The sequence below is a fragment of the Triticum dicoccoides genome, chromosome 5A (genome assembly GCF_002162155.2).
Source record: "Triticum dicoccoides isolate Atlit2015 ecotype Zavitan chromosome 5A, WEW_v2.0, whole genome shotgun sequence".
NCBI lineage: Eukaryota > Viridiplantae > Streptophyta > Magnoliopsida > Poales > Poaceae > Triticum > Triticum dicoccoides.
This window is the reverse complement of record NC_041388.1, coordinates 541,402,429-541,415,718: the sequence shown is the minus strand read 5'-3', so window position 1 is coordinate 541,415,718 and position 13,290 is coordinate 541,402,429. Positions and strand designations below refer to the sequence as shown.

At 44.4% G+C, this 13,290-nt stretch overlaps 2 protein-coding genes across 2 annotated transcripts; both read left to right on the top strand.

Moving 5' to 3' along the window:
- Nucleotides 1–4,752: 4,752 nt before the first annotated feature.
- On the top strand, nucleotides 4,753–7,902 carry LOC119302647 (cysteine proteinase 1-like). The gene is made up of 4 exons (XM_037579690.1): nucleotides 4,753–5,280; nucleotides 5,352–5,471; nucleotides 6,946–7,189; nucleotides 7,307–7,902. Exons 1-4 carry the CDS (start codon nucleotides 4,801–4,803, stop codon nucleotides 7,594–7,596), a joined length of 1,134 nt encoding a protein of 377 aa, XP_037435587.1. The 5' UTR covers nucleotides 4,753–4,800; the 3' UTR covers nucleotides 7,597–7,902.
- Nucleotides 7,903–8,688: 786 nt separating this feature from the next.
- Nucleotides 8,689–10,235, top strand: LOC119297775 (putative F-box protein At1g47765). Its single transcript, XM_037575428.1, has 2 exons — nucleotides 8,689–8,786; nucleotides 8,883–10,235. The coding sequence occupies exon 2, from the start codon at nucleotides 8,885–8,887 to the stop codon at nucleotides 10,142–10,144; it is 1,260 nt and encodes a 419-aa protein (XP_037431325.1). The 5' UTR covers nucleotides 8,689–8,786; nucleotides 8,883–8,884; the 3' UTR covers nucleotides 10,145–10,235.
- Nucleotides 10,236–13,290: the final 3,055 nt, after the last annotated feature.

Genomic DNA, 13,290 nt, shown 5'->3' with positions numbered 1-13,290 from the left:
TAACATTCCAAATTAAAAATTTGGGATGTTACACTAACGGAATGGGTCTTGTCAATCACGTCATTCTCCTAATGATGTGACCCGTTAATCAAATGACAACTCATATCTATGGTTAGGAAAAATAACCATCTTTGATTAACGAGCTTGTCAAGTAGAGGCATACTAGTGACAATCTGTTTGTCTATGTATTCACACATGTATTATGTTTCCGGTTAATACAATTATAGCATGAATAATAAACATTTATCATGATATAAGGAAATAAATAATAACTTTATTATTGCCTCTAGGACATATTTCCTTCAAATATGTTAGTGGGGGGCTAGCTATTTAGATATACTCCCTCCGTCCGGAAATACTTGTCCTAGAAATGATTGTATCTAGACTTATTTTAGTTATAGATACATCCATTTTCAACCATTTGTAGGACAAGTATTTCCGGACGGAGGGAGTCGAAGATTGTATCGAGCACCCCACGCCATGAACGATCACTATCGCCGTCAAAACGAGCCGTCGGCGCTCCCCTACTGGAGTCGGCTTAACCTTCTCAATGATAGCCGAGAAGTTTTCATGCACAAGCCCCTAAGGACTAACACGACACAAGTACAGTCATTGCCATTGAACCATTGAATCAATCTGAAGCGTCTGACATTAGATCTCGTCGATACACACGCATGAGAAGAAACCCTAACTTGGCTGCCTCAAGGATATGATAGGAATCTACATCGGCGCTCCTCCGTCCCAATGGAAAAACTCAAAGAGGATTGAAGCCTCAAAGAGAAACTCGAAGACGGAGCGCCGCCATCCGCCAGAACGTTGCCCTTGTGAGGAAAAACCCTAGCCTAAACTAATAGCCGGAGTTGAGGCACCGGGACCCTTTCCCCACCACCGGCCTCCTGAGCAGCGGGTAGAGGGGAGGTGGATCCACGGTCTTGCCGAAGCTTGAAAGGTATGAGTGCCCTAGTCGTTGCAAATGTGAGAGGGAAAGAGAAACCCTAAGGGACGTGTTTCTTTTGGTGCACATGGTGATAAGGATCGACTGTTATTTCCATTGGTTTCTACAAAAACCAATTTTGGGCACTGTATTTTTGGACAATAAATTAGATATTGATGTATTGGATGAGATGGACATAATCCTTCTGGATAGTGTGTTTACTTTAGAGGAGATCAAAGTTATTGTAAAGCATAATAAGGCCCCTGGACATGATGATCTACCAATAGTTTTATCAAAAATATTAACATGTTATAGGTCATGATTTACTTGCTTTTAGTGATTTTTATAATGGAGAGCCTGATCTAGCTAGATATTCTATGCTAGCTTTACTTTCTAAATGTGATGGAGCTGAAACTCTTTAACAATACAAACCCACATGCTTTCTCAATGCTATATTTATTTTTTACTAAAGTAATTAATGCTTTCTCAATGCTTTCTCAATGCTATATTTATTTATAAAGGGGAAATATATACTATATGGTGTTACTGTTTTACCTAAAGTTCATAGGAAAAAAGAAAGTGTTGTTTTCTTCTAAATATATGTTGAGAAAGCATACAACAAAATTAATTGGGAGTTTCTGGAATTTTTTATGGAGAAGAAAGGATTCTCTCATAAATTTAGTAGTTGGGTTATGTAATCCATTGAGAGAGGCAAAGTAGTTGTAATGGTAAATGACCAGATTGGTCATTTTTTAAAATACAAAAGGTTTGAGCCAGGGGCATGTCCCCAATCCTTTTAACCTTGCAATAGATACTTTACTTTTGTTGATGGAAAAAGCTCATGAACAAGGTCTAAGTCAGAATCTAGCGCAACACTGATTGCGAAATGGTATCAACGTGCCACGTTATGCAGATGACATTGTTTTTGTGTTTAAAGATGAGTTGGGAAGTGTTGGAAATGTAAAGTTAATTATTTATCTATTTCAACATTTTTCTTGTTCAAAAGTGATTTTTCATAAGAGCGACATTTTTTTGTTTTGGTAGAGCTATAGAGAAGCAAGACAATTATGTTGCTATTTTTACTTGTGCTGTAGGAATTACGATTTGAATACTTATGTGTTCTAGTTAATTCAGTTAGACTACGTAATAGTGAATGGGATTGGCCATGGGAGAAAATGGAGAAGAAATTATGTGCGTGGATCATTCTTAAGGAAATCGTTAACTGGTAGTTGCTCGGTTGGCTAGCGACTAGGGGATTAATAGGCTAATCGGCAAGTTAATTGGACGAATTCTCAAACAGGGGTATGGATGGCTAGAGGTGGTTCATGTGGAGGGGGACTGATTTGAATTGATTCAAGTTTAGGCAACATACCTTTGTATATGATTTCTCTATTGGAACTCCCTAAAGGTCCTAGTAAAAAGACGATTTTTTATAGAAGAAGAATGTTATGGCAGGAGGAAGAAGACACAAAAAAGTACCATTTGGTTAAATGGGAGGATGTGTGTAGACACAAGGATATGAGTGGTTTTGGTGTAACTGATCTAGATGTTTTGAGCATTTGTTTACTTTCCAAATGGATTTTTAAAGTTGAAAATGAACAGGGTGTGTGGCAGAGGCTAGCTAGGAAAAAATACATAGGAAAGTCTACTTCAAGGTCATGTAAGAGCAAACCTGGCTAGTCTCGTTTCTCGCAAGGTTTAATGAAAGTTAAACCTATTTTCCTATTGTATGGTAGAAAGATGGTAGGTGATGTGGAGAGGACACTTTTTGGGAGGATTTATGGATTGGAGATAGGCCTTTATGTCTGCATCTTACCAAATTATATGTACTTACCTCAGTGCAAATTTTATTAAAGCTCCAGAAGATGAAATGAGCAAAGTTAGATGTAGAAGAGTATTATGGGGAAAACCTACTGACATGTGGGCTTAGCCTAAGGATATATGTAGAGATGTAATTATTTTTGACAAATAAGATAAGTATACATGGCTTTAACCAAGTCTGGTAAATTTATTATTAGATCATTGTACTTAACTCTGAAAACTGATCAAGTGGTATGGCCGCATAGAACGACGTGGAATGCAAAAAATTCTTTGAAGATTAAAGTTTTCATATGGCTAGTGTTTAGGAATAGTGTGTTTACTAGGGATAATCTTGTTAGAAGAAATTGGAAAGGAAATAACGCTAAGTGTAGTTTTTGTGATCATGAGGAGATTGCAGAACACCTTTTCTATAACTTGTTGTTGCAAGATTTGTGTGGAGTGTTATGAAAAGTGTGACTCGTGTGAGCAACATCCCCCAAAATAGAAATAGTTTAGTGGATGGATAGAGAGTTTCTCCAAAGAACACATACATGTAGTGACCGTGGGTGCGCCAACAATAATTTGGACTTTGTTGGAAGCCAGGAATTCTGCTACATTTCATCATGTCTACCCACATGATCGTGGTGTGCTCTCCTTTCAAATTTCTTATTGGATATCATATTGAAACGGTATGCAGAAAAGTGGCGGTCGACTGATGCTTCAACCCATGGCATCATTGCTAACTGAGACTGATATGGGCTTCTTTGCCAAGAGCATAGGATGGGCACCGAGGACGTGCACACTTGGAGTAGGTTAGACTCTAAGCTCATGATCATACGAGAGAGATAAAAAGTTCCAGGAGAAAATTGCTTTATCTTCCGGTCTACCTTGTTTCTTTGCCTCTTTTGTTGTAGTTTTGTTATACTTGATACTAGTGTATGATGTAGTTTTATGCATAATACTTACATTTTCATAGTGCCGAGGAGTCATGTGTGATGACCCTGCTGCATGTGTTCCCTTTGCACATGTTGTCATGATAGGGTGCATGTGTTTGCTTCCTTGGTTTGAGATTTGGAACACTTAAATGGGCCTGGATGTTGTTTATCGGTTTCTTTTCTATTATAAAATAAAATTGGGGTGACAAGCTCCTCAATTTGAAAAAACGATAATTATATGTGTGTCACATCGACGCGAATGTGCATGAGCCATATTAGCCAATTAATGTGCAAAGTTTGCAGCGAATAAGAGCAACTCAACCAAATTCTTTACCATGTCAAGATACTAAGTTTTTTCCTTTTCGTGTTCGCTTCCATATCACTGAAAATACACATAAGAAGCTCTCTTGACATATGGAAGTGTTGGCCTAAGAGATGCGGATGACACATGGGTTTGTCCGGAAAGTAGTCATGGACGAGTTGGTCATAGTTAGCTGTTTCGTTCCATAATATTCACACGCCTTTTTTGCGAACCTGGATGCTTCCTCTTCATGTTTCTCTCTACCCATCATTCATTTAGCAACAATGCAACCTCCTCAAAGCCATTTTTTTTGAACAAACCCTCATCACAATCATATGAGGACGAAGTATCCTCGACGAGCAAGCTCATCTACATAAATTGTGCGATCAAACACATATTGTATATGATTAAAACCCATGAATTAGATGGTTGCCAGCAAGAGCATGGAAAGAGGGAAAACTTCCTTGGTGCTAGCTAATAAAGCGAGGTTACAGGGGCTTGTGTGCAGGTTGTTCCCATCAGCCAGGTCATCGATTTTCGTCAATGGCACTAGCCTGACTTTCGACACACAAAACGAGACGTGGCCCCTGCCGAGTCAGCTTCTTCTTCCGGACACCACCGTCCACGGTGGGTATATACCGTGGGGCCAACAAGGAGGAGTAAAATATCTTTGGATAATCCATGAATCTCAAAGGGCCCGTTTGCAAAAAGAACAGCACCCAGGAGTCTAAACACAAAATATCTCCTTTAACAACTTCCTATAAAGCAACAGGAAGTGGAGCCGAAGCAAAGATAACCCACCCAGACAAGCAACCAAGAAAATCCCCCCAATGGATCATCGCCTCGTGGCCGCTCTCCTCGTCCTCCTGGGCCTCCTCCTCTCCCCGGCGCCGGCAGCGGCGGCCGCGGGGGACGAGGAGCCCCTGATCCGGCAGGTCGTCGGCGGCGCCGACCCCCTCGACAACGACCTGGAGCTCGACTCGCAGTTCCTCGGCTTCGTGCAGCGGTTCGGGAAGACCTACAGGGATGCGGAGGAGCACGCGCACCGGCTCTCCGTCTTCAAGGCCAACCTCCGCCGCGCGCGCCGGCACCAGATGCTCGACCCGTCCGCCGAGCACGGGGTCACCAAGTTCTCCGACCTCACCCCGGCCGAGTTCCGCCGGACCTTCCTGGGCCTCAAGACGACCCGGCGGTCGTTCCTGCGGGAGATGGCCGGGTCGGCGCACGACGCGCCCGTCCTCCCCACCGACGGCCTCCCCGAGGACTTCGACTGGAGGGACCACGGCGCCGTCGGCCCCGTCAAGAACCAGGTCCCCCCCTGATTCTTTGGCCGTTTTATCTCCCGATCTGGCCTCCGCCCCTGACCTTGTTGATTTTGCAGGGTTCGTGCGGGTCGTGCTGGTCGTTCAGCGCGTCCGGGGCGTTGGAGGGAGCCAACTACCTGGCCACGGGCAAGATGGAGGTGCTCTCCGAGCAGCAGCTGGTCGACTGCGACCATGAGGTGAGGCTCCTTTTTCTTCCTTTTTTGTGATTGGTTGATTGTTCACAAGATAGGTTGGATTTTTGTGGCATGTCACTATGTTTTGTCCGTTGGCGTAGACTTTTTTTTTTTATGTTGTCGATTTCTGATTGGGCAACGCACCAAACGAAATAAAGGGTCTAGGTGAGTTCTGAGAGGGGAATTGGGATCAGTATTCCATGGAAAACTTTACAAGGGAAATTTGGAGGACAAGAGTGGCAAGATCCTGTTAGATTATTACTAGTTAACAGTCAACAAAAGCGATTGACTTCTTTTATGAAAAGAACCAAAATAATCAACATAGTAATCACCTCAAACTTACTGTGGAGAACCTGTTGGTGGTGGTGGGTGGGGTAGCTTAAAGCCTTCCTTTTGTTGAGATGATAGCTTCAAACCTAGAATAAAGATGAAGATAAAAATGTTTGGTGAGTGGATGGATGTCATAATTTAGGATAATGGATAGGTTGAGACAGACCTATCATCGGTCAGTGACTCAGTATTCAGTATTCACCAAGGCGCCTTGTGCTTATTCACTGATTCGGCGGGTGAGCTGTGAGGGTGCCACTTTGATCTCTATGGACTATCCAGCTTATTGTCCATCCACCAGAATAGGCATAGCCACTGAATTTTTTGTGTAATTAACCGAAGTTGTTTGATGATTTCTATATTGTCAACTCATTGAACTGGATGCCACTTAACTTGATATTCTGATCTCTAACTGAATGGGAAAGAAGCAAACTGTTAGCTGGGTAGGTCTTATATTGCTGTCATCAAACCAATAAGGGAAATGAAAAATGTAATTATTGCATAGGATGTGTCCTTTGGTAGTGCCCGATGTTTGGTTCATGACTCCAAATTGTAAAATATTTCTTTTACATGGGATTTAGTATGTGTAATACATGGTATAAGATTCTGTGACCCGTACTAGTACCTGTAAGGGCACATCAACCGTAGCTCCATTTTACTCATATGCAGTGTGAGGCATCCAACTTTTGTTGAAGGGCCTTTTACCCGTGCTGTCTTGCTGTTTACTTAGTTTTATTTCAATGGTACTACATGTTTGTTTGTATTTATCTCAGTTTACCTATCTTCTCCAGTCGAGAACCACTGGTATCACATGAAACTGTTGTCTAGAAAAATACTACTCCCTCCGTTCCTAAATACTTGTCTTTCTAGGCATTTCAACCAGTGACTACATATGGAGCAAAATGAGTGAATCTACACTCTAAAATATGTCTACATACATCCATATGTAGTAGTCATTTGAAATGTCTAGAAAGACAAATATTTAGGAACGGAGGGAGTAGTAAGGTAGATGCCGTGCTGTTTTGCATTGAACAATTCTTTCTGCAATGCGAATTCAGGGGTAGTAGAACAATTATATTACCTTTTATTGCCTGGTTACCTTGATGGGCGCCTCAACTTAATATGCTGCATCATATTGTGAATTTTTCAGTGCGACCCAGCAGAACCTGATTCATGCAATGCTGGATGCAATGGTGGGTTGATGACTTCAGCCTTTAGCTATCTGTTGAAATCTGGTGGCCTTGAGAGAGAAAAGGATTACCCTTACACCGGGAAGGACGGTACCTGCAAATTTGAGAAGTCCAAGATTGCTGCTTCAGTTCAAAACTTCAGCGTTGTCGCTGTTGATGAAGAACAGATTGCTGCTAACCTTGTGAAATATGGACCGCTGGCCAGTGAGTATAACTGTCTCACATGGAGTTTACATCCCAGATCTGTGTTTCTAAGCACATGGAACAATCAATCTATATATATTAGAAACCACTGACACATATTTTTCCTCTCCTGTGCAGTCGGTATCAACGCCGCATACATGCAGACATACATCGGCGGAGTGTCATGCCCATACATCTGCGGCAGACACCTCGACCACGGTGTCCTTCTCGTCGGCTACGGGGCGTCTGGCTTCGCGCCTTCCCGCTTCAAGGAGAAGCCCTACTGGATCATCAAGAACTCATGGGGCGAGAACTGGGGGGACAAGGGTTACTACAAGATCTGCAGGGGCTCGAACGTGCGCAACAAGTGTGGCGTCGACTCCATGGTCTCCACGGTGTCCGCCACTCACGCCTCCAAGGACGAGTAGGCTCTGGTCTGATCTGATCTGATCGGCGGCCTTCCTGGTGTCGATCTTGGTTTCGGTGTGTGTATCGCTAGAAAGAAACTTTAATACGTAGTAGTCGGCTAGGCTCCATCGTCGTTGTGGTATCAGCAGCGAAGATGCGAAGTCGCAATAGAATGCTTGCTGTATAACTTGTGCATTTGCTAAATTTGCTACGCCATGCATGTCTGCCACACGCTATTTGGATGTGGCTAAAGAACTCCTGAATAATTCTGTACATAATTTGTATTGCTTCCATCAGAATGGTGTTCCGTCTTTGTTGGCTTTGCTTGCGAGGTACTTCCTATGTAAAGAAATTGGAAAATAGTGCCAGCTGCTTCTCATTTCTTCAACCAGTAATTGTACTAAGTGGTCTTCTAGGTAATCCCTCTTTCCTAATAGTACGATACGAGTTCGAGTACCATGGACCAGGATCTTTTTTTTTCTTCAGCCACTTTATTGTGATGGCCAGTTTGCAAAAAACACCCACTACAAATTACCAAAGCGCTAGGGGTCTAAGGTATGTTGACATGGCAGCCACATGGCCGTATTTTACCCCCTCAAACAGTTTTGCCTTATTTGATCAAATAAACGAGTTTATGGTTTAAATTGATCGATTCTTCGGTTACTTGGCCTAAAGCGTGCAATCGGTTTGAGTTAATGGATAAATGACACATTTCACTCTTGGGATGACACATCGGGGCTTGTTCATGATGAAGAGGTGAGGACGGCGAGGGGATTGGCAAGATCGGCGGCATGAGAGTAGGCGATGGAGACGAGGACGAGCGATGGGGTGAGTTTGAGGCTGGTGGGGACATGGGGTCAATGCGGGAGGTGTTATTGCCTTATCGGAGAGTATGCGCGACAAAATTGAATGGGTTGTTTTGGAATCTCATCAAACGACGAAACCACCCTTGACCGTGAGATTTAAGCGAATCGATGGCGTGCGGCTGGTCTGACAAATGACTTCCATCCGACGTCTGTTGTAAAGTGTTTCCCTTTTTATTTAACCGAAATTGGGAAATTCGGGAGTTGCGGACACTTTGCATCGATCCCTTGCTGTCCCAGCCTAAACCAAACCCTAGACCAGTGCGGCGGCCATCGATTCACCGCCAGGCGCTTTCCCCTCTGACATCTCGTCTCCGGCGATTGCCTGCTCGCCGCCACCTCTCTCGGTAAGACAAACTCCTTCGTCTCCTCCGCACACAACCCCATCTGAACCCATCATTGATCTGGTTCGCTCGCTTGCTCACGAGATCTACTTACCGCAGCGATGTCGTCCTCGAAGCTGCGCCCCTCCGCCTCCAGATCCGACGACCTGCCTGCCGATGCGCTGTACGAGATCCTCCTTCGCATCCCGGCCAAGGAGCTCTGCCGCCTGCGCACCGTCAGCCCCTCCTGGCGCGCCCTCACGTTCGACCCACTCTTCATCACGGCGCACAAGTCCCGCCACCACACGGCGCCCCCGCTCCTTGCCATAGCCTATTGCGATGATAGTGGGACCAACGGCGTTGCAATTTCAGATATTTCCGGCAATGTGCTGAAGCGGATACCAAGCACCGGGTATGAAATTGTTCTAGTGAACGAGTCATCGGGCGATCCGGTAGGCCAGATCTCAAGCAAGGGCGATAGCATCCGTGTTGTACGCACGCGGCTAGATCTCATCTGCTTCAACTGGATTTTCTACTCTCGGGATCTCTGGGTGTTGAACCCGGCCACTGGATCTACCATCACCTTGCCGACTGATTTCTCAGAGGAATTGGTGCATGAGCTACAAGTGGAGGGAATAAAAGAGTGGCACTGCAAAGTCGAGTCGTGTGCGTTTGGGCAGGTCTCCTCTACCAGAGAGTACAAGGCACTCCGTGTCTCTACAATTGGTGACCGAAAGGTATGTGAGATTATCACCTTTAATGAGATGAACCATGGAAGATGGAGGAGGAAGCATGACCCTCCGTCCCATATCTGTACTGGTCGCGAGATAAGATGTGTGGTCGTCACCGGGGTGGTGTACTTCTTGATGGACTTCTATTCCACATACTTTGAAACTGGGGTTATAACCATTGAGTCTGGTAGCGTAGCTTCGTTCAACCTCGAGACAGAAGAGTGGGGTGTTCTACATGGTCCACAACAGGTGCAGAGGTTTGTGCAAGAAAACGAGGATTACAGTTACTCAAAACTTGAAATTGAGTTATCATTGGCTGAATTGAATGGATGTTTAGTTATGGTTCACAATATTCATAACATATCTATGGCCTTGTGGTTTTTGACAGATTTTGAGAAATGTATCTGGGTTAAGAAATACAGCATGCCATCACATGTTGCTAGGCCTTGTATGTATCCTTTTCTAATGTTAGATGATGGGAGGATATTTTTCAGTGCAGAGGGTTATCTACAAGGTATCCTTGGTAGTGGAGAACCAGGAGATGGATTTCTGCGAAGTTATGATCCAAGAAATGACACCTTTCTTGATTCGTTAGAATTGGGAGATTCCAAGTCCATTGGCATTTATACGGGAAGTCTACTGAGTTTATAGAGTAGCTATCACCGATGAGGGAAATAATGTATCGTGGTACTTGTTGTTAGTTACCTTATGTGAACAATCAGTGAGACAATGTACTGATGGATGTTCCGATGAAATCGTACTTTTGTGCCTTCAAAGTTTATTATGTCTGAAAATATTTATATGAGAGGATTTTGTAGTTTTATGTTGGCTCCATTATGCATCCTAATTTTAGGAGTTCGGTTAATTATTTACTATATGTATAACTATTATGTTTAGTTGGTAATAAACAAGCTTTTGAATTTGGTGTTTGAGAATATAATACCATGCTCAGAGTGCAGCATGTGAGTATATGAATGCATAATTTGTTCCTTTCTTTGTACAAATAATGATTTGCTAGGTAAAGTGATCTTTACCTTGATAGAATATGATGTTTCATGCTCACAGATCAAAGTATCAAGCTGCAAGTTATAGTAGGTTCCTTCACAGTTGCTTGAAAAACGAAACAGCGGTACTTTGTGTACATTGGTAACACTGAATCACATTGTTTGTTTCACTATTATTCTTCCATCTTGAGGTTGCTTTCTTTTGCCACCATTATTTTACTGAATTTTGTGCTTGTAGCCCGCTCCAATTTTGAAGTGCAAAAATTAACGCTGAATTGATCTGTTGCTCTTAGCAAGAAATCCAGGACACTGTGATCTGTGAGCGGCTGTTATTGAATGGATATTTAAAAAGAAGTTCACATACTCTCTGGATGTGGCAATTTTGAAGATCTCTTCTCCACTCAGAACCCTAGTCTCAAGATCAACATTTACTGTACAAATAGGATGCTTATGTAGAAAGTATTTTTACATCTGCATTTAGGTGGATGTCTTTAACATGTTCTGAAATGATCGATATGGTTGACTAGAGGGGGGAGGGTGAATAGGCAACTAACAATTTTTAAACTTTTCTTTACCAAATTATGTTGGAAATATGCCCTAGAGGCAATAATAAAAGTATTATTATTATATTTCCTTGTTCATGATAATTGTCTTTTATTCATGCTATAACTGTATTATTCGGAAATCGTAATACACGTGTGAATACATAGACCACAATATGTCCCTAGTGAGCCTCTAGTTGACTAGCTCGTTGTGATCAACAGATAGTCATGGTTTCCTGGCTATGGACATTGGATGTCGTTGATAACGGGATCACATCATTAGGAGAATGATGTGATGGACAAGACCCAATCCTAAGACTAGCACAAAAGATCGTGTAGTTCATTTGCTAGAGCTTTGCCAATGTCAAGTATCTCTTTCTTCGACCATGAGAGCGTGTAACTCCTGAATACCGTAGGAGTGCTTTGGGTGTATCAAACGTCACAACGTAACTGGGTGACTATAAAGGTGCACTACAGGTATCTCCGAAAGTATCTATTGTTTTATGCGGATCGAGACTGAGATTTGTCACTCCGTGTAAACGGAGAGGTATCTCTGGGCCCACTCGGTAGGACATCATCATATGCGCAATGTGACCAAGGAGTTGATCACGGGATGATGTGTTACGGAACGAGTAAAGTGACTTGCCGGTAACGAGATTGAACAAGGTATTGGATACCGACGATCGAATCTCGGGCAAGTAACATACCGATAGACAAAGGGAATTGAATACGGGATTGATTAAGTCCTTGACATCGTGGTTCATCCGATGAGATCATCGTGGAACATGTGGGAGCCATCATGGGTATCCAGATCCCGCTGTTGGTTATTGACTGGAGAACGTCTCGGTCATGTCTGCATGTCTCCCGAACCCGTAGGGTCTACACACTTAAGGTTCGATGACGCTAGGGTTATAAAGGAAGCTTGTATGTGGTTACCGAATGTTGTTCGGAGTCCCGGATGAGATCCCGGACGTCACGAGGAGTTCTGGAATGGTCCGGAGGTAAAGATTTATATATAGGAAGTCCTGTTTCGGCCATCGGGACAAGTTTCGGGGTCATCGGTATTGTACCGGGACCACCGGAAGGGTCCCGGGGGCCCACCGGGTGGGGCCACCTGCCCCGGGGGGCCACATGGGCTGTAGGGGGTGCGCCTTGGCCTACATGGGCCAAGGGCACCAGCCCCAAGAGGCCCATGCACCTAGGGAACCCTAGAGGGAAGAGTCCTCAAGGGGGAAGGCACCTCCGAGGTGCCTTGGGGAGGATGGACTCCTCCCCCCCCTCTTGGCCGCCGCACCAGATGCCATCTGGAGGCTAGCCGCCGCCCCTTGGGGTGGGAAACCCTAAAGGGGGCGCAGCCCTCCCCTTCCCCTATATATATGAGGCCTAGGGGCTGCCCATAACACGCGATTCGATCTCTCTTGGCGCAGCCCTACCCCTCTCCCTCCTCCTCTTCTCCCATGGTGCTTGGCGAAGCCCTGCGGGATTGCCACGCTCCTCCACCACCACCACGCCGTTGTGCTGCTGTTGGATGGAGTCTTCCTCAACCTCTCCCTCTCTCCTTGCTGGATCAAGGCGTGGGAGACGTCACCGGGCTGTACGTGTGTTGAACGCGGAGGTGCCGTCCGTTCGGCACTAGGATCATCGGTGATTTGAATCACGACGAGTACGACTCCATCAACCCCGTTCACTTGAACGCTTCCGCTTAGCGATCTACAAGGGTATGTAGATGCACTCTCTTTCTACTTGTTGCTGGTCTCTCCATAGATAGATCTTGGTGACACGTAGGAAAATTTTGAATTTCTGCTACGTTCCCCAACAGTGGCATCATGAGCTAGGTCTATTGCGTAGATTCTTTGCACGAGTAGAACACAAAGTAGTTGTGGGCGTTGATGTTGTTCAATATGCTTACCGTTACTAGTCCAATCTTGTTTCGACGGTATTGTGAGATGAAGCGGCCCGGACCGACCTTACACGTACTCTTACGTGAGACAGGTTCCACCGATTGACATGCACTTGGTGCATAAGGTGGCTAGCGGGTGCCAGTCTCTCCCACTTTAGTCGGAACGGATTCGATGAAAAGGGTCCTTATGAAGGGTAAATAGCAATTGGCATATCACGTTGTGGTCTTGCGTAGGTAAGAAACGTTCTTGCTAGAAACCCATAGCAGCCACGTAAAACATGCAACAACAATTAGAGGACGTCTAACTTGTTTTTGCAGGGTATGCTATGTGATGTGATATGGCCAAGAAGA

Coding starts and splice junctions, on each gene's coding strand:
- LOC119297775 (XM_037575428.1), top strand. CDS start 8,885: ATGTCGTCCTCGAAGCTGCGCCCCTCCGCCTCCAGATCCGACGACCTG.
- LOC119302647 (XM_037579690.1), top strand. CDS start 4,801: ATGGATCATCGCCTCGTGGCCGCTCTCCTCGTCCTCCTGGGCCTCCTC. Junction 5,281..5,351: donor TCGGCCCCGTCAAGAACCAG/GTCCCCCCCTGA, acceptor TTGATTTTGCAG/GGTTCGTGCGGGTCGTGCTG. Junction 5,472..6,945: donor TGGTCGACTGCGACCATGAG/GTGAGGCTCCTT, acceptor TGAATTTTTCAG/TGCGACCCAGCAGAACCTGA.